Here is a 26,435-nt window from a genome sequence, read left to right as displayed (position 1 = left end):
TTCGAGTGCATTTTGTTTACCAAATGAATGTGTCCAAATGTAAATATTGAAGTTTCTTTTTTATTCGAATGGGTTCACGGCGGCTTATAATTATCTAAGAAATAGATGGTGCGTTTATAGTCCCCTTTTTGTAAATTAAAATTTTTTATATATATAAAATAGTAAATAAAATTATTTTTGCAGCGTACATATTCTTTTTATATATTTTTTTTTTTAATATTACATATATTATTATTTCCTATTTTCTCATATTGTTTATTTTTCTTTAATATATAAAATAATAAATTAAAATTATTAGAATAAAAACATATTTTAAACCCTTTTTTTTTATTTTTTTTATTATTTATTTTTAAAATACTCTTCATATTTTTTTTTCTATTATTTATTAACATTATTTTTATATTTAAAATTAAATAAAAAGAAGAAGTAACAGCCAAATGAACATAAAGAATAAAATAAATAGTTTGGTTGGTAGTAAATCATCCATTACTACTACTACTACATCAACGTCAATATCCATAAATTCAATGATTATAGATACTAATAATAATAGTTACAACTTCAACGATAATAATAATTGCAATAATAGTAATCATGAATTTTTATTTTGGAAAGTTTGGAGGAACCGATATTTAATAAACTTAATAATAAATAATATATGTGGTCAAGAGTTATTGTTTACTTCAATGGACTCTTACTATATTGGCAATAGAATAAAGTTTGAAAATATATTGGACTTAACATGGCTAGTAAATAAAAAGCAGTACTCAATATTAAAAGATAAATTAATTTCAAATCAACCATTAGAAATCACAAGTAGAGGTTTGAAGCTATTATATGAACAAATTGACGAACTATCTCAGTCCGAAATTTTAAACTTGCTTTATCAAATTAAAAAAAATCAAATTTCAGACATTAAATATATAGACCTTTCCAAAGTACCGTTAAAGGGTTTAAAAGAATATTATAGATTAAATCCATCGGGAAGAGATATTTTAAAAAATAAAAGTATTGTAGATAATGCAATTTTAAATATGGATTTTAATATATTGAATTTTATCAAATCTATTTATCAGCAACAACAACAACAACAACAACAACAAACCAATATAATAAATAATAATAATAATAATAATAATAGCAATAATATTAACAATAATAGTAGTTTAATAGAAATCAATGATAGTGATAATGAAGAATTTATTTTTAGGGAAAATGAAGATTATGAATATATAGATGAAGAAAATAGTAGCGATTCTTATATTGGGGCAGATGATATGGACCAGCAATCAATTTTAAGTGACCAGGATGAATATGATAATATAAATAATAGTAACGGTTATAATAATAATAATAGTAATAATAATATTAAAAATAAAAAAAATCATAGTACACATTCACCTTCTATTTCTTCAGCAACATACAATAATAGTATATTTAAAAATTCTTTTACTGAAAGCCAATTAATCGAAAATGCATGTAAGTCAAATGATCCAGAAAAAATGTTCAAATTTATAGAAGAAGAGTTAAATTTAGATTTAAAGAAATTAATAGATAAATATCCACAAAACTACTATAATATGTTTATGAATATTCTTGACAAATTAACACCAGAAAGAATAAAATTAATATTTCACTGTGCCAATGATGGATGTACTTACGAGAAGCCATTTCATTATATATTTCCATTCAAATATACTGTCGATAGTTTAAAATGTTTAATATTAGATACCGTTCCATTAAAGAAGACTTTAATATCTAAAGAGCTATCAATAGAAGAGTTGTTAGAAGGATACAAAGCTGGATATGAGCATAAATATTTCCCATTTTTTATAGACTATTTTTTTAAACAAAATCAAATTGAAAAAGTAATATCCTATTTAAAAGTCAGCAAAACAATTTCAACGATCAATTATCATTACAAGAACCTTTATTCAGATATGCAAGTTTTCTTTTATGTTGAAACCGTTAGAAATTTTAATATTCGAGCCTTGGACTATATTATAGAAACCAAAGTATCTCTAAATTTTTTAAATAAAGATAGTGTTATCGAGCCATTAACTCCAATTGCTTCAAACAGTCAAGTTTTCGATTTCTTGAAGAAGTTTATTGTCCATTTCGATGTATACTGCTATATTATCAAGCTTCTCTTTATTTTTTATCCAATCGATACTATAAAATCTCTCATGAAAATAGAAGAGTTCGAAATCAAATTTATTAAAGAATTGCACGAAAAAAATGAAATAATTCAAACTCTATTACCAATTATTTCAAATGAACCAGAAAAAATAGAATTTTTATTAAAATATCGAGTTAAAAGAATAAGTACTATCAATTTAAATATTGGCAGTAATAATGGTAGCTCCTCTCAACCACAGCAACAACAAATTCAAGCATTATTAGAAAGATCAAATAAAGAAAAATTAGAATTCTTTAATCACTGTTGTTATCACGATATAAATTCAATTATTACAAACGAATGCAAAAAGGAACTATTGCAAAACTTAAAGCTAAAGAATGAATCAGTTCAAGACTCAATAGAAATATATAATTTAATAGATTACAACTCAATAGGTATAGAAAAGGAAATTATACAGTCTCTACTCTTTACAGAACATATTAAACAATTCTTTTTTTCTCAAGATTTAGATTCAGTCAAAAATTTAATACTAGCTCTTCTATATAATAATAACGATACTAGTTTAATAAATAAACAAAAAATTGGAGAGTTCAAAAAGATAAATAACGATTTCAATAAAAAAAGAAATAATAGTAATATAAACAATAATATAAATAACCTAATAATTGAAAATATTATATTATTAAGTAATAGATATATAATAGAAAAGTTTACAAAAGAATTAATTGAAAATGATTCAGTTTCAAATGAAGTTTTATTAAAATTAATAGAAGAGGTGATCAAGTTAAAAGAAAAATTACCATTTTCAATTATATTACTATTATTAAAAAAGAACAAATATTTAATTTTAGAAAACTTATTTGAAACTCAAAAAGAACAAATAATGAACTCTTTAAATGGAACAAGTAAAAGCAAATTTTTAATGGAGCCAAATGAAGGTGTAGATCAATTGTTTTCAAACTTTAAAGATATTAATATTATAAAACCAAGTCATTTTATATCACCAAATAGCTATGACCATTGCAAAACGTTATTCCTCACCTATGGGTACCCAAATTATTTAATAGACTATTTATCAAAAAATCAACAATCAATAGAGACCTTTCCTTTAACTAAACACCTTAAAGATTCAATTTTTAAATATACAACACTAGATCAATTTTTAGAATTATCAAAACACTATTCATTTAAAGATATTAATGACCAATTAAACAATAATAATAATAATAATAATAATAATAATAATAATCAACAAAACCAACAACAAATTGCAATGCAAATTCAACAAATAAATAATGAAATTGATGACACTAATTTAATGATAGATGATGATATAATCAATAACAATCATATTATAGGCAACAACAACAATAATGCAAATAACAATAATATAAATAATTACATCAATGAAAATGATGACGAAGAACCAGATAATGAAATTAGTATATCAAACAACTTTCAACAATTACACCAAGAGGAATCAAATGAAGTAATCATATTAAACAATTCAATTCAATTCAATAGAGTAGATATTATATGTTGGTTATTGGAAAATAAAAAGCTTTCAGTTTCATTCATAATAGTTTCATTATTCAATTTAGATAGATATCATATATTAGATTATATTATTAGAAAGTATAAAAACAGATATTTTTCAAATCCAATAGAAAAAAGATTAAATTTGGTTTTTCTATCACTAGTAAATTCAAATAGTTTATCAATTTTCAAAATGATTGAAAGTCTTTACCCAAATCACAAATTCATTGTTGGTAGATCAATTATAAATTCGCTTGTTTTAAACGATAAAAATAATGAAAAGTTAAAATACCTCAATAAGAAGAATTATTTAGTAGATCTCGAATATTTAAATCATAAAAGTAAAAAAGTTAATGGCAAAACTATAAAATTAACATTTCCAGATTCTATTTCTAAAACAATTTTCGAAATAATAAATCAAAATAAAAAGAGACCAAATAATGATATAAATTTATACTTAACAAATAATAATAATATAAATAATAATAATAACAATATTAGTAGCATTGATAAAAAAAGATTAAACAAAAAATATAAAAGATTCTAAAATAAATTGTACAAAACATTAATTTCTTTTTTTTTTTTTTTTTAAAAATTATTTTTATTTTATTTTATTTTACTATATATATAAATTTTATATATATTTTATTTCTTTATTTAATTTTATAAAACCATTACCAATCTATCTGTACTCTCTAACTAAAAATCTTAAGAATATATAGGCCAATAATAAATAGCCGCATATCATTCCTATTAAAACATACATATCGATAAATAATCTTTCGGGACTTGCACCAATAGTTGAAAGGAATTCTAAACCATCAGCATATGTAGGTTTTGTATTTGGTGGATTATATTGAATCCAAAGACCTTTGAATTCGTTTACAACGGGGATTTCCAATGAGTACGACATAAATGATACCCAAACTAACCAAATAAGATATTTTGGAATGGAGTTTCTTGCCAAAAGGAAGCCATCGAACAACAAAAATACAAAAAGCAAAAGGATTGAAACCATATTAGCAGTACCAAATGATGGTGAAATTGTACTAATGGCCATACACATTGATGAAGCGACTGTACTTGTTAATACCAAAGAAATAAGGAAGTAGATAAAATGAAGAGCTCCTGGTTGTAAACCAATCATATAATAACAAATTGAACCAAGAATGATTGGAGGGATTACTCTCATTGGAATGATATCGGTAACAACTTTGGCAAGGAAGTATGCAGATGTTCTATAGAAACCATTAGCTCTTTCACGGATGAAAATAATACGGTCGTTATAAAAGAGATCCAACGATGTAATACTACCAAATGATAAAAGTGCAGTCATAAAAAAGAATACACCAAATCTATCTTGGCAACCTGGCTCGAGATTGGCTGGTAGTTTCCAGAAGAGATAACCTAAAGTTAAACCAACAAAAGTATGAACAAAGTATGTAGTTCTTAAGAGGAATGGATTTCTAATATAATTTAATAATGAACGACGGCAAACAACAAAGAATTGTGTCCAAAAAGAAGTTGCATATTCTTCAACTTTACCAATTTTAACCAAACTTGCTAATGGTTCATTATTTGGTTGAATTGGTTGTTGATGTGGTTGACCGTCATAGAAAAGACTATCTTCAGCTGCAGATGGATTATTATCATTATCTATTTCACCAGTACCCATATCGTTACTTCCACTAGCGCCATAGTTACTGTCACCACTACTATTATTTTTTGTGTGTCTAGATGAATTATTTTTATTTTTATTATTATTATTATTATTATTATTATTATTATTATTATTATTATTATTATTATTATTATTATTATTATTTAAATTATTAATAATAATATTTGGAACAATTGGTGAATATATTCTTTGAGCATTTTTATCAGTAACCATTGAAATAATGAAATCAGCTGGATTTCTAAGATGCATCCTATAGTTTTGTTTTTCTTGCTCGTTCATTGTTTCCATTTTCTTTTCAATAAAGTATTGAACTGAATGATCGGCTTTTCCTGAATAGAATGGGGTACCTTGATGAAGAAGAATTAAATTATCAAACTGTTCAAAGATTTCTGCAGATGGTTGATGGATACTAAAAATAATAGTTCTTTGGCCTGTAACTTGATTATTTGCTAATTGTTTTAATTTAGTAATTAATTCAGCAGCAGAATGACTGTCAAGACCTGATGTTGGTTCATCTAAAAACAATATTGATGGATTAACAATTAATTCGGTAGCAATTGAGAGCCTTCTTCTTTCACCACCCGAAATACCTCTCTTCTCTGGGGTACCAATAGTATTATCGGCAACACGTGTTAGACCCAATTCCTCTAAAACATCGGTTACTCTTTGTGCTTTATACTCGTGAGACATGTGCTCTGGAAGTTTTAATTCAGCAGCAAACATTAAATGTTCACGGCATGTTAGAGTACCAATCATAATATCGTCTTGGGTAACATAACCAGAAATTCTTTTAAAGTTTTTACTAACCGGAGCGCCATTAATTAAAACACTTCCTTCAAGCAAACCGACATTCTTTCTACCAGATAGGATATCCAAAAGAGAGGTTTTACCTGAACCTGAAAGACCCATTAGTGCGGTTAATTGACCTGGTGGGCAAACGCCATTAACGTTGTCTAAAATTGTTTTTCTAAATTCTTGGCCCATAAGTGATTTACGTTCATTTACATAGCAGCTAATGTTTTGGAATGATAATTCACACACCAAATGAGTATCTTCAATGAATTTCTTTCTGTCCTCTTGATGAGAGAAAATTAAAAATATTCCTCCTGATAGTAATGCCAAAATTATCAAACCCACACCAGAGCCGACATAAAAATATAAAAACATTAATTTTGAAATTGGAACTGGAAATACTGGTGGAGGTGGATTTTTTTCATCAATACATTCACCGGCCATACAAGATAATGGAATAGTTGGAAGTAAAAGTGAGATTTCTTTTTGTGAAAAAGAACATTCGATATTGCTGTTGTTTGTGCCTGCACCACAAATAAACTCTGCTTCACTTTTAACTTGAGATATGATGCCAGCCAAAAAGAACCCACAATAACTTGTACAATTACACATACTATAATTACAAATAATGGATTGATTCTGACCTGGAAGAATTGTACGTTGGCATTCAATAAATGAACAATTAAAATATAATGGAGTACCACCAATACGATAATATAAATTCATAGCACATGAACCATCGGAATAATTATAGCCTGGAAAATTACAATCAATAGTTGCTGTTGCCGTTGAATTATTGAGATCTCCATTAACCTCTGGGCCTAAAAAAAAAATGTTAATAAACTTTTGTAAAGGTATTATAACTAATGCATATTAAGCTTTACATACTTGTAACCACACAGCTATAATGTTTATCGCCATATGTGATGTGAGTGTTGTCACATAAATAAGACCCTGTATCATTTGATAAAAGATTATTGCATCCACTTGAAGAAGAACAAACACTACACTCTAAACCCTTTTGGCCTTCTGGGCAAATACAATGTCTAAAATCAGTACCATAAATTGGAGGGCAATATCTACCACCGTTGCAAGGCATATAATCCCAATCGTGATCTGGATCTGTATTCTCCGAACAATCTGCACCTGTAAAAAAATAGGTGCATATACAAGTACCTGTTGCTTGGTCACATTTACCTTGTCCCCAATAGCCATGACAGTCATTTGGACAATTAGTTTGGGGGCTTGTCCAATTGAATGATGTTTGTTCACATGTTTCACCTGTCCAATAGTTTTGTCTCGATCCTGAGCTAATAAGTGCATCTTCGGGTATAACAACATTTGGGGTCACTTGAATTTTACTTTTTGAAAAAGTGTCATATATATCTGAATATAAATCTGGCTCATTTTCTACTAATTCTTTAATAATATCTTCCTTTTCATTATTTTCTAAAATAAATAACTCTTGATCAAAATGCTCCCTTAGTATTGCATTGATATCTACTTGTTCTTTTGCCGAAGATGTTCCTAATATAATACAAGAATATAATATAAAAAATATTACAAACAAATTTAATTTAAATTTATTATAAAACATTTTATTATTATATTTTCTTTATCTATTAAAATAAATGAAAAAAAATAATATACAAAAAAATAATTAAAAAAATAAAAATTAAAATTTTTTTTAATTTAAAAAATTTAAATTTTAATAATTATTTTCCTATTATTATAATTTATATTATATATGTTATTATTAAATATATTATTTATAAACTATAATGATTAGTTTTTCTATTTTATAAAATAAATTAAATGAGAAAAGAAAAAAAAAAATTTAATTTAAAAACATAAAAAAAAAAAAATTAAAAAAAAATTAAAAAAAATAAAAAATATTTTTTTTTAAAAAATAGGTAGGAGGTGATTTAAATATAAATAATAAAAACAATCTTTTTGCAAAGTGTATATAATAATTACCACATAAAATTTTTTTTTCGCGGTGTGTGTTTTAAAGATAGATGTAAATATTATTTAAATATCTATATATAAATTATTTTACTATATATAATATTTTACTATATATATAGTATTTCCTATTTATAATATTACTTTTTTTTTTTATTAATTAATTTATATCTATTATTTAAATTGAACTTTATTATAAATAAAAAAAAAAGAAATTATTTAATTTTTTCATTTAAATTTTTTGTTATTTTTTTTTATTTTATTTTTTTTTTTTTTTTTTTTAAAAAATTGGAAAAAATAAAAATAAAAATAAAATTTTTTTTTTTTTTTTTTTTTTTTTTGTAAAATTATATTTGATAAAAATAAATAATAGATAAACAAAATAAATAAATAAATAAAAATAATAATATCAAAATTTTTTTCACCATACATATACATCATTTTTTTAATCCATTGTAATAATAAATAAAAATTATTATATAGTTTATATATTTTAATAATATAGCATAAAAAAATGGTTAAAATGATGGATATAAAAATTTTAACAGCATTTTCTATATTATTTATTTCATTAATGGTGTCAAATGAATTTTTAGAATTTCTTGTAAACATAATATATACAGCCATTTTATTTATCATTGTATTATTTTTTTATCAAAATAAACATCATTTCATTGACTCTCCATCTTCCTCACCCGAATTATTCGATATTAATAACACCACCTCCACAACAATAACTAATCCAAATATTAATAAAAAAGAAATTGTAACACTAATTGAAAAAACACAAGATGACAGTATTATTGTTAAAGAGCAGTCACCAGGAGAGGTTAAATTAATATATAATTATTCAAAAGAAGATAACGACCAACAAATTTTAATAAAACAACTTCAAACAAAGAGCCATGATTTATCAGAGCAATTAAACAAATCAGTTGAACGTAGCAGGGAAGAACAATTGAAATATTTCAACGAATTAAATAAATATCAAATGGAGATTAAAGAATTAAAAAGTAAAAGTGGCGAATTATTAAATTCAATTGCAATTTTAAATAGCACTATTGAAGGCCAAAGACAAAATATTTCTGATTTGACCAAAGAGCGTGACTCCATTTATTTAAGTGAACAAAAAGTAGTTTCAAAATTGACAGAGTACGAAAAGAAGGAAAAAAATCATCAAGAAAATGAAAAACAATCAAATAAAAAGATTTCAGAGCTCAAAGATCAAGTAAGCTTGTTTAAAAAAGAAGTTGATGAAAAAGTAAAAAAAATTTCAAAATTAGAAACTCAAGTAACAAAATTAGAAAAAGAAAAATCAAAACTTAATAGTAATATTTCAGATACATCATCAAATTCATCAGTAGCTTCATCATCTTCAGGTTTTATTCCATCTTCATCACCATCCAAAGGTATTCCAATCCCGATTAGTTCTTCACACAATAGATCCAATAGTAATGGTAGTAATAGTGGTTTCGTTGATGGCAAATCTTCAGCATCACCATCATCATCTTATCTTAGGGATGCATCTGCTTCTGATGAAGACTCATTCAGTTCCTCTTCCGAGGGTAAGCCATTCAAATCATTATTTAATAAAGTAAAATCAGAATCCAGTAAATTTGTAGAAAAGGCTCAAAAAGGTATTAATAAGCATTTGGGATCCGATTTCTTTAATCAACCACCAACAAACAATAATGGTACCCAACCTCAAACTCCAACTCATAATAACAATAATATTCCACCAGTAATTATTAAAGAATCACCAAATAAATCAAACCAAATTTTATTTGATTTAGAAAATGATAAATTATTAGATAACGGTGCACAACAATCAATTCAACCAACGAAGGTTTCACCAAGAGATCAAATTCAAAAAGAACAATCTTTATCAGATTTATTTATTAAATCTTCAAATGTTAGTTTTTCAAATTTAGATAGTTTTTTAACCAAAAATTCAGATCAAGATGTAAATAATAGTAATAATAACAATGAATCTGAAATTAATAATATTACAACTACAAATTTGGATGACTTAAAATTCGAAGATTTAAATAATAATAATAATAATATTAAAGAGGAAGAAATGGTTAAGGTTGGTCATAGTACTGCAAATGAATCAGATGTCAGTAAAATTAAAATTCAAACTATTAAAGAGTTTTCAATTAAAGCAGATGAAAATAAGAATGGTCTCAGAAGAGCTAAAAAGAAACCATCACCAGGTAGTTCAACAATGATGGAAGATGTTTCAATTGCTAAATATCCATTCTTCGAGACCGATGAAGATTTAGGTTTGTTTGGTGTTTTTGATGGACATGCAGGTAGAGGTGCTGCAGACTCAGCTTCAAAACTATTCCCATTAGAACTAGAAAAGCTTATGAAAGAACAAGATAACTATTTAGAAGATGATCAATCCCAACTAATCAACAAGGCTTTTAAGAATGTAGATAATCAAATGAAAGATCACGAGTACGAAGGCTGTACAGCAACTATTTCATTAATTTGGAAAACTAAAGATAATCAACGTTATTTACAAGTTGGCAATGTAGGTGATTCTTCAGCATTCCTCTGTAGAAATGGCCAAGCTATTGAATTAACTCTTGATCATAAAGCTAATGATCCTTCAGAAAAACAAAGAATGATCGATAGTGGCATACCAGTTGGTGAAAATCAAACAAGAATTAATGGCGTTGCAGTTAGTCGTTCCTTAGGCAACCATTTCATTAAAGAACAAAATATTGGTATGATTTCCGATCCTCATATTTCAAATTGCTATTTATTAACAGATCAAGATAAATTTTTAATTATTGCATCTGATGGGGTAAGTTTTTTTTTTAGTTTAATATAATATTATTTTTTTTAAATATTAACCACACTCCTCATTATTTATATTTAGCTTTGGGACGTCATTAAAGGACAAGAGGCTGTTGAAAAATTATTAGAAAATTATAATAGTTCATCCGCTGATTCAATGGCATCATTGTTATTAGAAAATGCTGTTCAATCATCAATGTGTAAAGATAATGTATCCGTAATTGTTGTAAAGTTATAAATAATACAAAAAAAAAAAAAAAAAAAAAAAAAAAAAAAAAAATTATATATCACAAAATAAATATACACACCAAAAACTTTATTTTTATTTTATTTTTATTTTTATTTTTTTATCAATTGATTAATTTTTCTATTATTATAATAATTGATGAAGATATTTTACTCTAGTTCATCGAAAAATTTTAAAATAATATCAATTTGGTGCAAGTTTTTTTTTTTTTTTTGATTGTTTTTTTTAAAAATAAATTTTTTTTTTTTGGAGCTTATTTTTCGATTACTTATTCAATAAGTTAATAATATAAAAAAGATAAATAATTTTTATATATTTGTATTAGGAAATCAATTTTTTAGAAATGAATAAACTTTTAAAATTTTTATTTATTTTTATTTTTTCATTAAATAATGTAACATCGCAATCTATTCCTTTATTTACCCAAATATATGGTTATTTTGACCAAGGAAATAGCTGGTCATTTGACCCATCAGGTGTTTCTGAAGTTGGTATTTCAAATCCAAATGGTGTGTGTATTGCAAGATATCCAATTAATAAAGAAACTATTCATGTTGGTTTCTTTATATCCGACGCAAATATAACATTTGTTATTCAAGGAGCGGTTTCTCTTTCAAAAGAATTAATAGTTAACAAAAATTGTACAACTCATTTCGATAATCAAAGTGATGATGATGGTACAGAAATTTTAAAAATAAATTTAATGGAAGAAGATTCAGTTGTTTTAAATACAGGTAGAATGAGTGGCAAAAAAACTCATATTTCAAATAAAGGTGTTGTTAGAAATAATGGTGACATGAGAGTAAGTGATATACAGAATATTAAGGGTCAATTTTATAGCAGCTCATCTTCATATACCCAATTAAATGGATTTTTAAATAATAATGGTTATAGTTATTTTTCTGGTACAGTAAATTTTAATAATAATTCATTGGTAAGTAAAAATTAATTTTATCCCAATAAATTCATATATATTAATATTTTTACAATTAATATCAAAAAGGATGGTCAAGTATTATTAAAAACTACTTCAGAGACTATATTCAAGGATTCACTTACAACAATTAACATGCAAAATATTATAGTTACAGCAGAGTCCTCACTTAATATACAAAGCTCAGCTTTATCATCGATTCCTTTTAACTCAGATTCAAAATGTTCAATGAAAGTAACTGATAGTTCATGGGTTTTAATATCAAACAATTCAAATTTAGATTTTACAAACACTACTTTATCATTAACAGATTCAGCTAAATTAAATATTTCAAACTCAAAAATGTACTCAGATTCAAATATTAAAATGAAATCTTATACAACTTTAGGAATAAAAGACAGTGGTCTTTTATCATCAAATAATTTTTTGGCCAGTGGTTATTCTACAGTAAACCTTGATCAAAATTCAGTTCTGGAAAGTAAAAATTTAATTTTATTTGACAATTCAAAAATGCACCTAGATTCCTCAATAATCGACATTGGTATAAAGTCAGATGGTTCCTATGATTCAAGTGATGAAATTATAGATTTACCCGATAAAAGTAAAATTTTAGCTGCTTTAGCAAATAGCTCATCTATAACTGCACAAAACTCCTCAACCTTAATAATTTCTGGAGCTTTTGGTATCGTCAATAATGCAAGTATATTTATGGAAGGATCATCGATGAGTATTTCCAAATCATTCCGATCTTTTGATAAAACATCAATTAATGGTACAAATTCAAAGATTGAAATTAAAGATCAGTTTGATATAAATGATGAATCTTCATTTTTATTCAAAGGTTCCTCATTGGATATAACTGGTTCATTTAGCATAAATTCAAATAAAATCAATATTCAAAGAGAATTTTTTGATTCTAATATTAAAATCGATGGTAAATTATATAATGTAAGATAGTTTTTAAAATAGTATTTAATTTGTAGAATAATAATACTAATGTTTAATATCATTATAGATTGGTAAATTATCTTTTGAAAAATCAAAGGTCAATTTAAATAAAAATTTTACAAGTATTGGTCAAATAAAAAGTAATCAAACAAATTATTCAATTTTACTGGGCCAGTTTAACCTGTATGGTTTTTATGATGGTATTGGGGATACCATAAATTTATTAAGTGGTCAAATGAACATTGCTAAACTAAGTTCATTTAATTGCGAGAATTGTCAAATTGATTCAAATGGAAGTATTAAACAGTTCAAATCATCAAAATTAAAGCTTTTCTCCTCAAGTTTTACAAATAGAAAGGGAAATGTAGAAATGGATGGTGATTTTTCATTAGATGCAAAAAGCAAGCTAACAAATGCTGGTGAATTCATTCTACAAAGTGATATAGTTTTAAATGATAATAGACAACAGGAAAATGATACATTGGATACATTAGTGTTAAATCAAGGTAATTTTACTATTAAGGGAGAAAATACCACAAATGTATTTGTCGATTTCGAAAATAGAGGGTCATTAGTATTACAACAAAACTCAATATTTAAAAAAATTAATCAATATGATGGTAATATATCTTTGTCGAATCAAGTTGATATTCAATCTAATCAAACTATCGAATTAAATGGAGGTTCTTTATTTGGAAATGGTTCTGTAACAGCTGAAAGTTTAAATAATAAAAATGCAACTTTGGGTAGTAAGGAATTTTTTTATCAATTAAACATCAATGGCAACTATACTCAAGGTGAAAATGGTAAAATGATAGTGACAATTGACAGTACAAATAAAATATCTTTGGTTAATATTAGTGGTAGTGCAATCATTAATGGCACCCTTATTGTAAGAATGAATAAAAATATGGTAGAAAATTCCTCAAATTATAACAAATCAATGATAATCATGCATACTAATGAAATGCAAGGTGGCTACAGTTCAATTCAGTTCAAAACATATGACCCTGAAACTGGTGAAGAGCAAGATGACAACAATGATTGTAATAATTATCAAGTGCAATCAAGTAAAACTTCTTTTTCTGTTCTTTTAAATGGTAATAGTTGCAAAAAAGACGGTTTAACAACTCCTCAAATAATAGGTATTGCTGTGGGTGGTTTTGTTTTTGTAGCTATTGGGGTCATGGTAGCATCCTATTTTGTTTTTACAAAATATCGTTATTCAGAAAATTCTATTAAATTAAAAAAAATAATTTCAAAATTTAAATAAAAAACAGATATATATTTATTTATTCATAACCCACTTTTTTTGTTTATATTTATTATGAAAATAATATATATTCACATTTATATGTAAGATTTTAAAAAATAATTATTCCACTATTTAAATTTTAAACCCCTTTGGGGTTAATAAATGCCATCATAATGATAAATTGGGAAAGCCATACCAATAAATATAAAAAGTTGAAAGAAAAAATTTTTATTATATTGTATATCTATTATTGTTAACACCATGAATAGTATTTTTTTTTTTTTTCCCACAACTAAATTTTTAACTCACTTATTTTTATATCTCTAACTCAATCACAGTATTAATACCACACACCCAATTAATTATTATAATATAAAATAACACGATAAACCCCACCCCCCACCAAAAATAATATAAACACAAAAAATTTTAATTTATTTAACAATAACCCTTTTAATTTTTAAGTGGGTAAAGTAAATATTTTAAAATACCTATATATATATATATAATATAAAAAGATAGTGTTAAATTATAAAAAATGTAATAAAATTAATTTAAATTTTTTTTTTTTTAATAATATAAATCATAAATTGAAATAAATATTTCAAAGTTAATCTATTATTTCTTTTCTATTTTTTTATAACAATATAATATAATATGAATAATACAACTATAAATTTATTACAAACACCTAAAAGATGTTATTGCGAACCAAGTTTTGAACAAAAGGAATCCGAATGTAACCCAGCAGGTTGTAAAACTGTTGCCTCCTTAATCTTAATTGGTTATGTGATAACTCTTTCATTTTGCTTATATCGTTTAAATCAACTTAGAGTTAGAAAAGATAACAAATGGCCCCTCCTTTCATTGTCTTTATTAATTATAACATGTTTAGGTAATTATATTTTGTTTAAATAGAATTCATTTATTAAATTATTAATTTTTTTTTATAAATAGCAAGAGTAGTAAGAGCAGTTTTGACATTGTACGAAGAAGAGAATTTCTATGTTATGGGTCTTTTATTCCTTCTTCCAATGGGTATTTTAATTTGTTCCTTCTTTAATACATTATTTGTCTGGGTTAAAATTATTTTTCATTTCAACTTTTCAAAAGTGGTTTCTAAGGTGTTCCCATTTTTAGGAAAAATTTTCCTTGGTTCTCAAATTGTCCTAATTGCATTATTATTAATCATTTGCTTTAGTGGTCTAAGATACAATGCATCCAATATAGTTTTGTTTTTCTTTTTAGCTTACGGAGGGTAATTATTATTAGTTTTAAAAAAAAATAATTAAAAATATTAATTTTTTTTTAGTATATCTGCTGTTATATTCACAAAAATGATTTGGAGTGAATATAAAGACTTATCGGGTAAAGATTCAGGTGTTTTTAACTCCGACAACCATCAAAAAATATTAAAAATATTTAAACTTTCAATCACATCAATTGTTGTAACTTTTGCTACTCTTGCCCTAACCGTTTGGAGCTTCACAATTGATGGAGTCTTAACAATATCTCACACTATAGCTTTTAACTTTATTGGCCGTTCCATCGAAATTGCTTGGATATCTGTAATGTTAATAATATTAGCCCCACAATTACAAACATGGAGCCAAAGTTCAACTAAGGAGTCTACAAATTTTGATAGTGCTTCAGATTCAAGTTCATCAAGCAGTAAAAGTGATATTGAAAATAATGATGATAAAAAAGAAACCATTCCAACTGTAATAGATATCCCTACCACCACCGCCATTGTAACAACTTCACCTGTAAATAGCTCAAATATAAATACCCAAAATCAAATTGATAATAAATAGATATTATTATTATTTTATTTATAATTATTATTAAAAAAAAAAAAAATAAAAGTTTAAAAAATTAAAATGATTTTTTTTTTTTTTTTTTTTTTTTTTTTTTTTAATGCATGAATACAATTTATGCGTATTTTCATTAAGCAATCACTTTAAAAAAAAAAAAAAGTGAAAAAAATATATATAATTGGTTAAAACTGAGAATAACGATAATTTTTAATCACTAAAAAATATTTATTAAAAAAAAAAAATTTCTTTTATTTACAAATAGTGATCGAGATAATCATATAGTTCTTTTCTTAATATCAATTCTTTTTCTTTTGAGTTGACACCAATATTATATATTAACTTTATATTTGGGTTCATTTTATAAAAATTTTGGATTAATTTGGGAATAACTTTGTTTTTGTTATCTTTTGAGGCACCAAATAAAACATAGGGTATACTTAAGCCATAAACGTTCATTGAAAGTTTATAATATTTCTTTAATAGAGAAACACTTGATTTAATTTGATCGATATCTTTTTCTTCATCTAGGCTGGGATCGAAAAAAAGTATGATTGCCTTTGCATTGATCTCAAACTCTGTTGTTTTTATTTGATTTTCGTCAATAAAGCAATATAAGAAAAATTTGTCATCAATAGTAATACCTCCACCACTTGTCCCAATTGGTTTTCTATTATTAATTAATTCTTTATTACATAATATTTTTCCAATTAAACATGCATTTTTTAAATAACTCCCACACGATAAAATATTAATAGATTCGATTTCTTCAGAGGAATTACTAGATGATAAAGATGATAAAGATGAAAACGATGATAGAGATGATGATAATGGTGATTGTGGCGAGGATGAAGCTGAAATTGAAGATGAAGATGATGAGAGTGATGAATTGTTTAATTTTGTAGTAGAGGATGAGGAAGAGTAATAAAATGGTAAAGATGCAGAAAGTTGTGATTTAATCAGGATTTTTCTATTATCGATAATAATTTTTTTTGAACAAATATTATAGGCTTCTAAATTTATATTATTTAATAATTGATTTTTACTTAAATCCAAAAATATTAGTTTTTTAAAGGTGGATAAATGTGATAAAATATCGATACTTTGAATTGATTCATTTGATAAAAAAATTGTGTTTAATTCCTGTGAATCTACCCTAAATATTTTAAATCTACAATTGATTGCAAAAATATGAGTCAGGCTATTTGAAACTATCATTAGTTCTGTAAGCTTTGGGCAATTATTTAGCTTTAGCTTCTTTAAAAGTGGCATTTCGATTTGCGACTTTATAATTTTACCTTTTGAAATTGATTCTAAATTTTGAGAATTTGAAAAGTTTAAAATTGTTACATTATTGAAGCTTAAAGCGTTTAAATATTTATTTGATAACTCTTTGCTGCTTCTTAAAATTATTTTGAGCAATTGTTTGCCTTCTAATAATTTAAACAAATGTTGTTCTTGTAAACTTGTTAATTTTTCGAGATTTGATTCTTTTAAAGCCAACTCTAATTTTGCATCACTAATATATCCAATATATGGGTTGTTCTTTTGTTGCTTAGGATTACCATCAAATTTTTGTAATATTTCATAAATTTCATTAAAACTTGAAAACTGACCTTCTATTTCTACAATTTCATATAATGCTTGTTCTGGACCGTATCTTCCATTTTTTAACTCTTGTCTGATTCTTTCTGCATTTGGAACATCTCTTGACTCTAATACATGCTCTGTTAAAAAAGATGAAGATGTTAAACAACTTTCTTCTTTTGAATTCTTTAATATTTGAGACCTTATATAAACTGAATAACATTCTGGTGATTGTTTAAAAATTTCTTTATATCTTTTTGCAACCATCGGCTCCAATGATTCTAATAATTTGAAGTGGGTAATTGGCTTTGCTATCAATTTTTGAAGTCGAACTAACTTTGAATATAAGTTCTTTAATTGACCTGGAACAAAATGTATTCCAATAATAGATGAATCACTATTTTTTCTATTTTCGATAATATATTTATTTGAAAAAAAAATGGTCCATTTATCGTGATAAACCAATAAATCTTTAACCCATTCTTTTAATTCAAAAATCAAATCCTTCTTTAATAATTCCTTTACAACGTCTTGATTTATAAAATTAAACATTTGTTCAAAGAGCAATAAACTTGTTTGTACCTGTAATGATAAATATATATTTGGAAAAATTCTACCCTTTTTAATTTCTTGAGCAAATGGTGGCATGAATGCTAATTCATTATCAATTGAATAAATATCATAAGAACCAATCTCTTCATCACTATTTGGAACTATGTAGTTTGCCAGATTACCATCACCATTGTTGATTAAAATTTCTAATACCAATAACCTTGAAATACTTTTTGGATTAATTAAAGAAAGTTTTTTTGAATCTTTTTTAATAAAATCAATGAGGACATCACCCTTGATCTCTTGACTTAATAAAACAACCATACCATTAACAAATGATAACTCTGAAAATGGGGAGCAATATCCGAACAATCTTTGACCCAATGTAAAAACTGCTAATTCTGACCCAGGAAATTGAGGTTCCAACTTTAAATAAATTCTATGGCCACAGTCTTCAATAAACGGCACCGATCTTGTTCCATATTCATTCTTTTTTATTGGGATATTATTTGAATCAAATATTTGATCCCATTGATCATTGTTTATAATTCTATCTCCTTTAGTTGTTGTACGTAATATTCTATTTGGGTCAACATAACTACCAGATAAAAGTAATGGAAATAAATGGTTTAATGATAATAACCAAACAATCTTTCGATTGACTTTTAAAAGAGTTTCTATTGTTTCCATAAGGTCTAATTTGTCTTCTCTTGTTAATGAACCATAAAAATCGAGTATTATTTGATCTTTGCAAAATTTGCCTGCTCCCAATTCTATTAAAGTTCTAAAAAGATTGATTGAATCATTTTTATTTTGACTACATGTGACAGCTAAATCTAAACATGAATTCGACCTTTCGACTATATTTAAACTTGAACCAAAACTAGCAAGAAGTTTTATATATTTTATTTTATTTTCAAAACTAATTGGTAGAGTCAAAACAATATTGATGATTGAACTTTCCTCCCCCAATACATTTTGGTCAAGATTTTTAATTCTTAGTATTGAAATTAAAGCCTTGATTGTCTTTTCTGTTTCATTTTGTGTCATTAAAATCTTCAAGGTTTTTTGAATATATAGGACCCAGGAATTATTTAATTGCAATTCTATTGAAAAATCTTTATATAAATAAGTTATAATTTTGACAATTGCTGAAAAGGCTGTTTCATTTAAAGACTCTAGCAAATCTAAACATACATCTATGTTATATATAAAATCATAAATTGAGTCCAAAATTGAAATGGATCGTTCAGACTGAATGAATTGGTGCTTTGATAGATTGGAAAAAAAATCTTTATAAACTATTGAATTATCTTTGAGGTATTGCTGAACCTTTTCATCGAAACAATGTGGGTACATTGATGCAATTTGGGTTAGTGGAGTATTGTAACATTTTTTGACAGCTTCATAATAAACTGATGCAAATGGGTGAATTTCTTTAAAAAGCTGTTGATGGGTTATATTTGGGTTATTTGTTAAAAGATTTTTAATTTTGATAAACCTTTTCAATAGTGAATCTATAAATCCTTTTTGAAACTTGATTGGTAACCTTAAACTTTGGCAAGTTTGTTCTATAGTTTGCTCGTTTGGAAACTCTAAGCCATTTGTAAACAATGACATTTCTATTAGCTGGGTGTACATATTTTCTTGTTTAAATAAGTGTAGTAACCAATCCAATATAAGATGATGTGGTTGCTTGCTGATGAATTGATCTCTTGCTTTTTTATTTACAGGCTTATTCATTAATGGCTCTAATAGATATAAAATATTTCTTATTGTTATTAAATAGCCATTTGAATTCTTTTCTTTTTTCATCTCGTCGTTTTCTAAGCAATGGTCATTATCTATTCCAACAATTTTGCCAGTTTCCAAATCAACAATTAAATTATCTGCTTTGTAGTCTTCATGTAATAACAGAAGGCTTGAAAAGATATGGCAACTATAGTTATATAAATCTATTGTTGATAATAGTTTGGTTTCGTAATCTGGGCTATTTTGAATACCCTCTAAAAACTTAAAAAGAGTAGGTCCATTTTTATATAAACTTGCTTGAATTGATAAAGTTCTTACTTCTTTCATGGCATCTTTAACTTCCTGCTTCAACTGTGGATCAAAGATAAACACCTCTTTATTTGATTGATAACCTTGATCTTTTTTAATTTCGGCCATTTTCTTTCTTTGAGGAGAGTCCCTTAAATTTGCTGGTAAAATTGGAACTTTACTTAAAATCAATAACCCGGTAGGCATAACTATTTCCTGGTCGGTACCAAATAAACTACAACACAATTTATATACGGCATCTTCATTTGCTGGAGCTAATAAAGTATCACCACTGTCTACTTTAACATAGCATTCACCTATTTTCTTTCCTATACTATTACCAGTTGGATTCGTTCTGACATAATCTAATTCAGTTTGATGGTAACAAGAGAGTTCATAAGCGATGTTTAAACTAATTTCTTTGAACTCTAAATCTTCACTGACCAAATATACATCATTATTGTACATGTTCATTCTCTTTTTTGATAGTTTATTGATAATTGCATTTTGAATAAAACATTGCATTTCTTCTTTGTAACCTTTTATTAATTGTTCGAATAGATTGATTAAATATACATGTTTATTTTTATCTAAATCTTCTTTAAAATCGATGAATTTTTGAATTCTAAATTTATATGGTTCAAATAATTCATGGCTCTCTGCTGGGTCATCGAAAAAAGATACTCTGTCATTCTGGTCTGTTGAAAATAATAACTTTGGTTCTAAAATTATTTCATTAATTTCTTTTAATTTATAATAAAACGCTTTATCTTTTTTAATTATTTCTAAATACTTTATTATCTTCTCTTTAATAGTTAAATAAAATGATTTTTTGCTATAGTTTTTTAAACAATTTATTAATTTTTGTTTGTTATTATTTCTTTTATATAAAAAAATGAAAAAAATAAAAAAATTTAATTTTAAATATAAAAAAATAAAAAAATTTATTGAAAAAAAAAAAATATTAGTTTTATTATTTATTATATTTTTATATTTATAAACTTATACTAACACATTGATTGATTCCATAGATAATTACAATTATAATTATTTGTGTGTACAGGTTTTGTTTTTTTTTATTAAATTAAATAAAAATTGAATTATAAAAATTGAAATAAATAAAAAATTAAAAAAAATAAAAAATAATCAACTCTCTTAATTGTAATCCCCAAAAAGTATAAATTTAGAACCACTAAACTAAAAAAATAACACAAATCCTTATTTTAACATTTAATCAAAAAAAAAATTACCAGTTTTTTTTTTTTTTAATTTTATTTTTTTTAGAAAATTTTTTAGAAAATTTTTTTTAATGTTTTATTAATATTTCAAAATAATAAAAGATGTAAATCTCAATTTAATAAATAGATAAAAAAAAAATTTATTATAATTATTCTTCTTAAAAATCTACATTATGTGAAAATTATGATTTGGAGTAAAACCAGTTCCACAAGAAATACAGTCGTTTGCAGGAATTGAACAATGTGGGGTTTGTGAATCGGTAATTACATAACAACTCTTATTTTTATCTTCATTTCCTTTGGCTGATGAGTCAGTGCAAATATCAGATTTGCTAGTACTTGAATTTCTACCATTACTATTATATGTAATATTACCAAATGATTGAATACATTCTAAATTATAATGAATTTTATTAATATCATTAAAAACATTAAAAAAAAGATTACTTACTAATTAAAGTCATTTTTCTGATTAAAGTTCTATTAAAAAATAATAAACATAAAAAAAAAAAAATTACTTCATTAATTTTAAAATTAAAAATTAAATACAAAAAAAAAAAAAAATATTATTGTTATTTATAAATTGTAAATATTTTTTGTAACTATATATAGAAATAATATTTAAAAAAAAAAAAAAAGTTGGGGGTTGTATTATTTGGGTGATTTTACTTCTAAATTGATTTTCTAAACAAAAAGAATAAACAATTTGTTTTTTTGGATATTTTAAGAATTACATTTGGTATTAAATTTAAAAGAAAAACAATATAAAATTTATTATCCAAATATTTCATTTTTTTTAATTTTTATAAAAAAAAAAAAAATAAAAAAAAATAAAATTAATATTTTTCGTTTAAATTTATCATTTTTTTTATTTTTTCATTTAATTTGTTTATTATTTATATAAAATGGCAACACCTGAATCAAAAGTAAAGGAAGAGTATGGATCACCATGTCAAGGAATAAAGGATAATTTAGCTGAATGTGTTAGAAATAGCGAATGTATGGCAAAAGGTTTAACTTTTCATGAATGTATCAAATCTAAAGATTTAGATTCTGAATGTAAAGAATTATTATATGCACTATTTAAATGTAGAAAAGATATGGTAAGAGAAATTACAGAATAAATATATTTAAATGATACCAATATTAACAATTTACATTTATTTAGTATGACCCAAGAAATAGATTCAGGGGAAATGTAGCATCAATGGCATATAATAAAGAATTATCAGAAAAGAAAATGAAACAACAAAAAGAGGAAAGTGAAAAAAAAGATAATAATGATAGTAGCAAAACCAATAGTAATAGTAACAATGAAAACAATTAATATAAAAACAAATATATATAAATATAAATAATAACAAATAAAAAAGACAATAAAGTTACTTTTGTTTGTTATTTTGTAAAATATAAAATAAATAATTTCACAAAAAGTCTATATACATATTTTATTTTGTATTTTGTTATAGTTTAGATTATATTCTTTTTTTTTTTATTACTCTTCATCTTCTTCTGATTCATTTTCTTCACTACCTTCTATCTCCTCTTTGGTTTGTTCTAATAGTTTTGGAAGCTCCATATCTACCAAATTTAAATATACTAAAAAAAATACAATTATAATATTAATATTTATAAAAATAATAATAATAAAGATAAATATTTACCATTTTTACTAAATGCGTCTCCATAAATTATTTCTTCTATTTTTACTGCTTGAGGAATCGCTCTTTTTGAATCTTTTATAATTTCTAAACATTTTTCTAAGATATGAAAAAGCATACTATTTAAATAATAAATATGGGTTGTTGTTAATAATAATTTTTTTTTTTTTATTATATTGTGTATATAATTACATTTGCCTAACGGATCTTGGTACTTTGGTTCTTGCTTCCATTGCTATAGTTGGCAATTGAGCAGGATCGACATTTAACGCATTCCATTTATTTGCATCATATATATCTTCTTTTTGAATTAAATCTAACATTTCTTGTCTAGGAGCTTTTGAAAGTTGTGATTTTAAAGTTGGGTTCATATAAGAGGTTTTTAATTTCTGTGCATCATTTGGATTAGTTTGGACCTCGTTAATAGTTTTTTTACCTCTACCTTTTTTAGTTGGTGTAGTCTCTTCTGTTGTTGTTGTTGTTGTTGTTGTTACAGTTGTTGTTGGTTTTTCTCTTTTTCGTTTTGATTTTGTTTCGGCATGTTCCTCTTGTTCAATTTCATGTTGCTCTTGTTCTTGGCTACTATCGATACCCTCTTTATCTTGATTCTCCTTTTCTTTTTCTTTTTCCAATAGTTCTTTTTGTCTTCTAGTGGTAGGTGGTGTGGGTTTACTAATATTGGTTGCTGGTTGCGGAGGTGAAGTAGTTGCTGTTTGGATTGGCAGTATTTTTGATGTTACTGTAGGAGGTGAGGTTTGAATTTGTGGTGGCTGTAGTTGTGGTGATAGTTGTTGCGCCGCTATATTTGTTGGTGATTTAATTGGACTACTTTCAAATTGCAGTCTTTTTTTAAAAGGTATATGGGTTTGTGGTGAATGTATTGTTGATGAATTTTGTTGTTTTGGTTGTACGCTTGTAAAAGAGCTTTCTGATATTTTATCCAAGTCGATTGGTTCTTCGTCTGGATTATATTCACTAAAACTTTCTTCTTCATTATTATTATCGTTATTATTATTAAATTTTGAATTAAAGCTATAATTATTATTATTATTATTATTATTATTATTATCATTATTATTATTATCATTATTATTATTATTATTATTATTATTATTATTATTATTATTATTAAACAAATGACTATTATTATTATTATTAATTAGTATACTATTACTATTGTTATTTATATTATTATTTACATCTATAGATGTGTGTTTAAAAAAACATAATGTATTTAAAGGACATTGTGAATTATATGGACACTCTATTGATTTAAACGATAGTGTTTGAAACATTCTTTTAAAATATTATTAGTGTATTGCACCCAAATTATTCTATAAACCAATTTAAATGATATATAATTTGTATGGGAGATTATAAATACAATATTAATGCAATGAATTATAATTAAATATTTTAATGGAATTATTTCAAATTATTTAATTAAAAAAAAAATTATAAAAAATAATAAATATAAAAAAAAATTAAAAAAAATTAAAAAAAAACAAAAAAAAAAAAAAAAAAATTATTTATAAATAAATAAATTACTTATTTTATAAAATACAATTATTAATATATAATTGTATTAAATTGAAAAGATAAACAGAAAATATATTTATTTATTTATAAATAATTTTTTTTATTATGTAAATTTTTTTTTGGGGGCATAAGTACATGAGAAAAGAGATAAATTCACATAAATAGATTAGTTTTTTAAGAAAGTTTGCTTGTTTTTTCATAAAGAGAGTCAACTACACCACTAAGGGCTTTAATGGTTTCAAGGGAGCTATTGAATAATTTCTGAAATAGTGATGAAAAATTAAAATTAGTATTAGTAATGGTATTAATTTTATAAATTTGAATTTTAAATAGTTAAACTTACATCTTCTGGTTGTTCATCAAAAACGATTAAAGTGCCAGTACCTTGATCAAGTATGCCATTATATTTCTTATCAAGGATCATAAGTGATAATTTTCTTTCAACAACTTCAATAGGTAAATCAATTAATTTGGCAATATGTGAAATTTCAACTCTTGAGAATGGCTCTATAATACGACATAAATTCTAAAATAAATGTTTATTAATATTTTTAATCATTATTATTATTATCATTATTATTATTTATACTTACTTGTTCAAGAAGATTACTATATAATTCAGTTAAATGACTATGAATAATAGCATCATTTGATAATTGATCAGCATATTCTTTTGTGGCTTCTTGGAACATATGAAGTGATCTTTTAGCATGAGATTTAGAAATCTGAGTAATAGCTTCGATTGATCTATTATTATGATACTTTAATCCAATTTTACCATTTACCAATGCATGAACATCATCAGTCTAAAATAATCATAGTTTTTTTTAAAAATAAAAAATTAGTAACTATTTAAATATAAAATATATTTAGAAATATATATACATACTTGATTAGTCATAATTTTACAAAGTAACATATACTTTAAAGCTTTCATAGCGAGTGGATCTTCAAGTGAATCATAAGTTTCAAAAGATTCGAAAAAGTATGAGAAAGCAGTTTTATAATCTTTTTCTTCGGAATGAAGGATACCAGATTGCATATCAATTTCGGCTTGAAGCTTTGGTGGGCAATAAATAGTATTGGCATTTGTACGAGCAGATGTTAAAGCGGCTCTAGCTTTTGGAATATTCTTAAGAGCATGTTGGATTCTACTTTCTATAAGTTGAATTTCAACTAATAATGGCTTGTCATCTAATCTTTTAATTTCGCTTAATAATGTTGTTAAACCACTTAATGCAGCTGCATATTCTTTAGCTTCAAACATCCTAAAATAATAATGATAATAATAATAATAATTATATTTAAAAGTTAATAAAAAGTGTAGGGTGATTAAATAGTTGATGGAGGTGAATTATATTTAAACATACAATGCAAAAAGTTTAGTTTCTAATCTTTGTCTTAAATAAATTCTATTTGTATCTTTACACCATTGAATATTTTCTTTACAAAATTCAATTAAAAATGGTAAGTTGTCTGGAAGGGTTGATGCGATATCAATAAAGTTTCTAACAATTTTATCAGTCTTTGGTTTTGAGATTTTATCGAAAAATGGTCTAACTGATCTTAAAAGAGTTGGGAGTTGATCACCTTTTCCAATTTTAACAAATAATTTAGCTAATTTAAGAATTGCATCTTCTTTAATATCATCTGGTGAGTCTATAATAAAAAAAATAAGTATGTATTAATAATTTATTC

General features: G+C 24.7%; 9 protein-coding genes across 9 annotated transcripts in view; 5 read left to right on the top strand and 4 right to left on the bottom strand.

The window, feature by feature from the left end:
* Window positions 1-527: 527 nt before the first annotated feature.
* Window positions 528-4,223, top strand: DICPUDRAFT_40849 (uncharacterized protein; the record flags this gene model as incomplete). Its single annotated transcript, XM_003292578.1, has 3 exons — window positions 528-1,161; window positions 1,417-2,358; window positions 2,395-4,223. The coding sequence occupies 3 exons, from the start codon at window positions 528-530 to the stop codon at window positions 4,221-4,223; spliced, it is 3,405 nt and encodes a 1,134-aa protein (XP_003292626.1).
* Window positions 4,224-4,264: 41 nt separating this feature from the next.
* Window positions 4,265-7,746, bottom strand: ABCG24 (uncharacterized protein; the record flags this gene model as incomplete). Its single annotated transcript, XM_003292571.1, has 2 exons — window positions 4,265-6,970; window positions 7,038-7,746. 2 exons carry the CDS (start codon window positions 7,744-7,746, stop codon window positions 4,359-4,361), a joined length of 3,321 nt encoding a protein of 1,106 aa, XP_003292619.1. The 3' UTR covers window positions 4,265-4,358.
* An 882-nt stretch (window positions 7,747-8,628) lies between these two features.
* On the top strand, window positions 8,629-11,160 carry DICPUDRAFT_157361 (uncharacterized protein; the record flags this gene model as incomplete). The annotated part of the gene is made up of 2 exons (XM_003292577.1): window positions 8,629-10,929; window positions 11,005-11,160. The coding sequence occupies 2 exons, from the start codon at window positions 8,629-8,631 to the stop codon at window positions 11,158-11,160; spliced, it is 2,457 nt and encodes an 818-aa protein (XP_003292625.1).
* Window positions 11,161-11,512: 352 nt separating this feature from the next.
* Window positions 11,513-14,324, top strand: DICPUDRAFT_157360 (uncharacterized protein; the record flags this gene model as incomplete). Its single annotated transcript, XM_003292576.1, has 3 exons — window positions 11,513-12,103; window positions 12,173-13,051; window positions 13,119-14,324. The coding sequence occupies 3 exons, from the start codon at window positions 11,513-11,515 to the stop codon at window positions 14,322-14,324; spliced, it is 2,676 nt and encodes an 891-aa protein (XP_003292624.1).
* Window positions 14,325-14,963: 639 nt separating this feature from the next.
* On the top strand, window positions 14,964-16,120 carry DICPUDRAFT_157359 (uncharacterized protein; the record flags this gene model as incomplete). The annotated part of the gene is made up of 3 exons (XM_003292575.1): window positions 14,964-15,201; window positions 15,264-15,564; window positions 15,619-16,120. 3 exons carry the CDS (start codon window positions 14,964-14,966, stop codon window positions 16,118-16,120), a joined length of 1,041 nt encoding a protein of 346 aa, XP_003292623.1.
* A 248-nt stretch (window positions 16,121-16,368) lies between these two features.
* Window positions 16,369-22,001, bottom strand: DICPUDRAFT_99401 (uncharacterized protein; the record flags this gene model as incomplete). The annotated part of the gene is made up of 3 exons (XM_003292570.1): window positions 16,369-21,179; window positions 21,708-21,930; window positions 21,989-22,001. 3 exons carry the CDS (start codon window positions 21,999-22,001, stop codon window positions 16,376-16,378), a joined length of 5,040 nt encoding a protein of 1,679 aa, XP_003292618.1. The 3' UTR covers window positions 16,369-16,375.
* Window positions 22,002-22,442: 441 nt separating this feature from the next.
* On the top strand, window positions 22,443-22,864 carry DICPUDRAFT_157357 (uncharacterized protein; the record flags this gene model as incomplete). The annotated part of the gene is made up of 2 exons (XM_003292574.1): window positions 22,443-22,640; window positions 22,706-22,864. 2 exons carry the CDS (start codon window positions 22,443-22,445, stop codon window positions 22,862-22,864), a joined length of 357 nt encoding a protein of 118 aa, XP_003292622.1.
* Window positions 22,865-23,032: 168 nt separating this feature from the next.
* DICPUDRAFT_83227 (uncharacterized protein) lies at window positions 23,033-24,493 on the bottom strand (the record flags this gene model as incomplete). The annotated part of the gene is made up of 3 exons (XM_003292569.1): window positions 23,033-23,136; window positions 23,202-23,317; window positions 23,391-24,493. The coding sequence occupies 3 exons, from the start codon at window positions 24,491-24,493 to the stop codon at window positions 23,033-23,035; spliced, it is 1,323 nt and encodes a 440-aa protein (XP_003292617.1).
* Window positions 24,494-24,790: 297 nt separating this feature from the next.
* DICPUDRAFT_92892 (26S proteasome non-ATPase regulatory subunit 11) overlaps window positions 24,791-26,435 on the bottom strand; it is a 1,894-nt gene continuing 249 nt past the window's right edge. The window contains 6 exon segments of the mRNA XM_003292568.1: window positions 24,791-24,998; window positions 25,081-25,263; window positions 25,331-25,543; window positions 25,627-26,005; window positions 26,108-26,398; window positions 26,418-26,422. Of these exon segments, the coding sequence (XP_003292616.1) occupies window positions 24,912-24,998; window positions 25,081-25,263; window positions 25,331-25,543; window positions 25,627-26,005; window positions 26,108-26,398; window positions 26,418-26,422 (1,158 nt within the window). The 3' untranslated portion in view covers window positions 24,791-24,911.

The sequence above is a fragment of the Dictyostelium purpureum genome (assembly GCF_000190715.1).
Source record: "Dictyostelium purpureum unplaced genomic scaffold DICPUscaffold_356, whole genome shotgun sequence".
Lineage (NCBI taxonomy): Eukaryota > Evosea > Eumycetozoa > Dictyosteliales > Dictyosteliaceae > Dictyostelium > Dictyostelium purpureum.
This window is presented reverse-complemented; position numbering and strand designations above follow the sequence as displayed.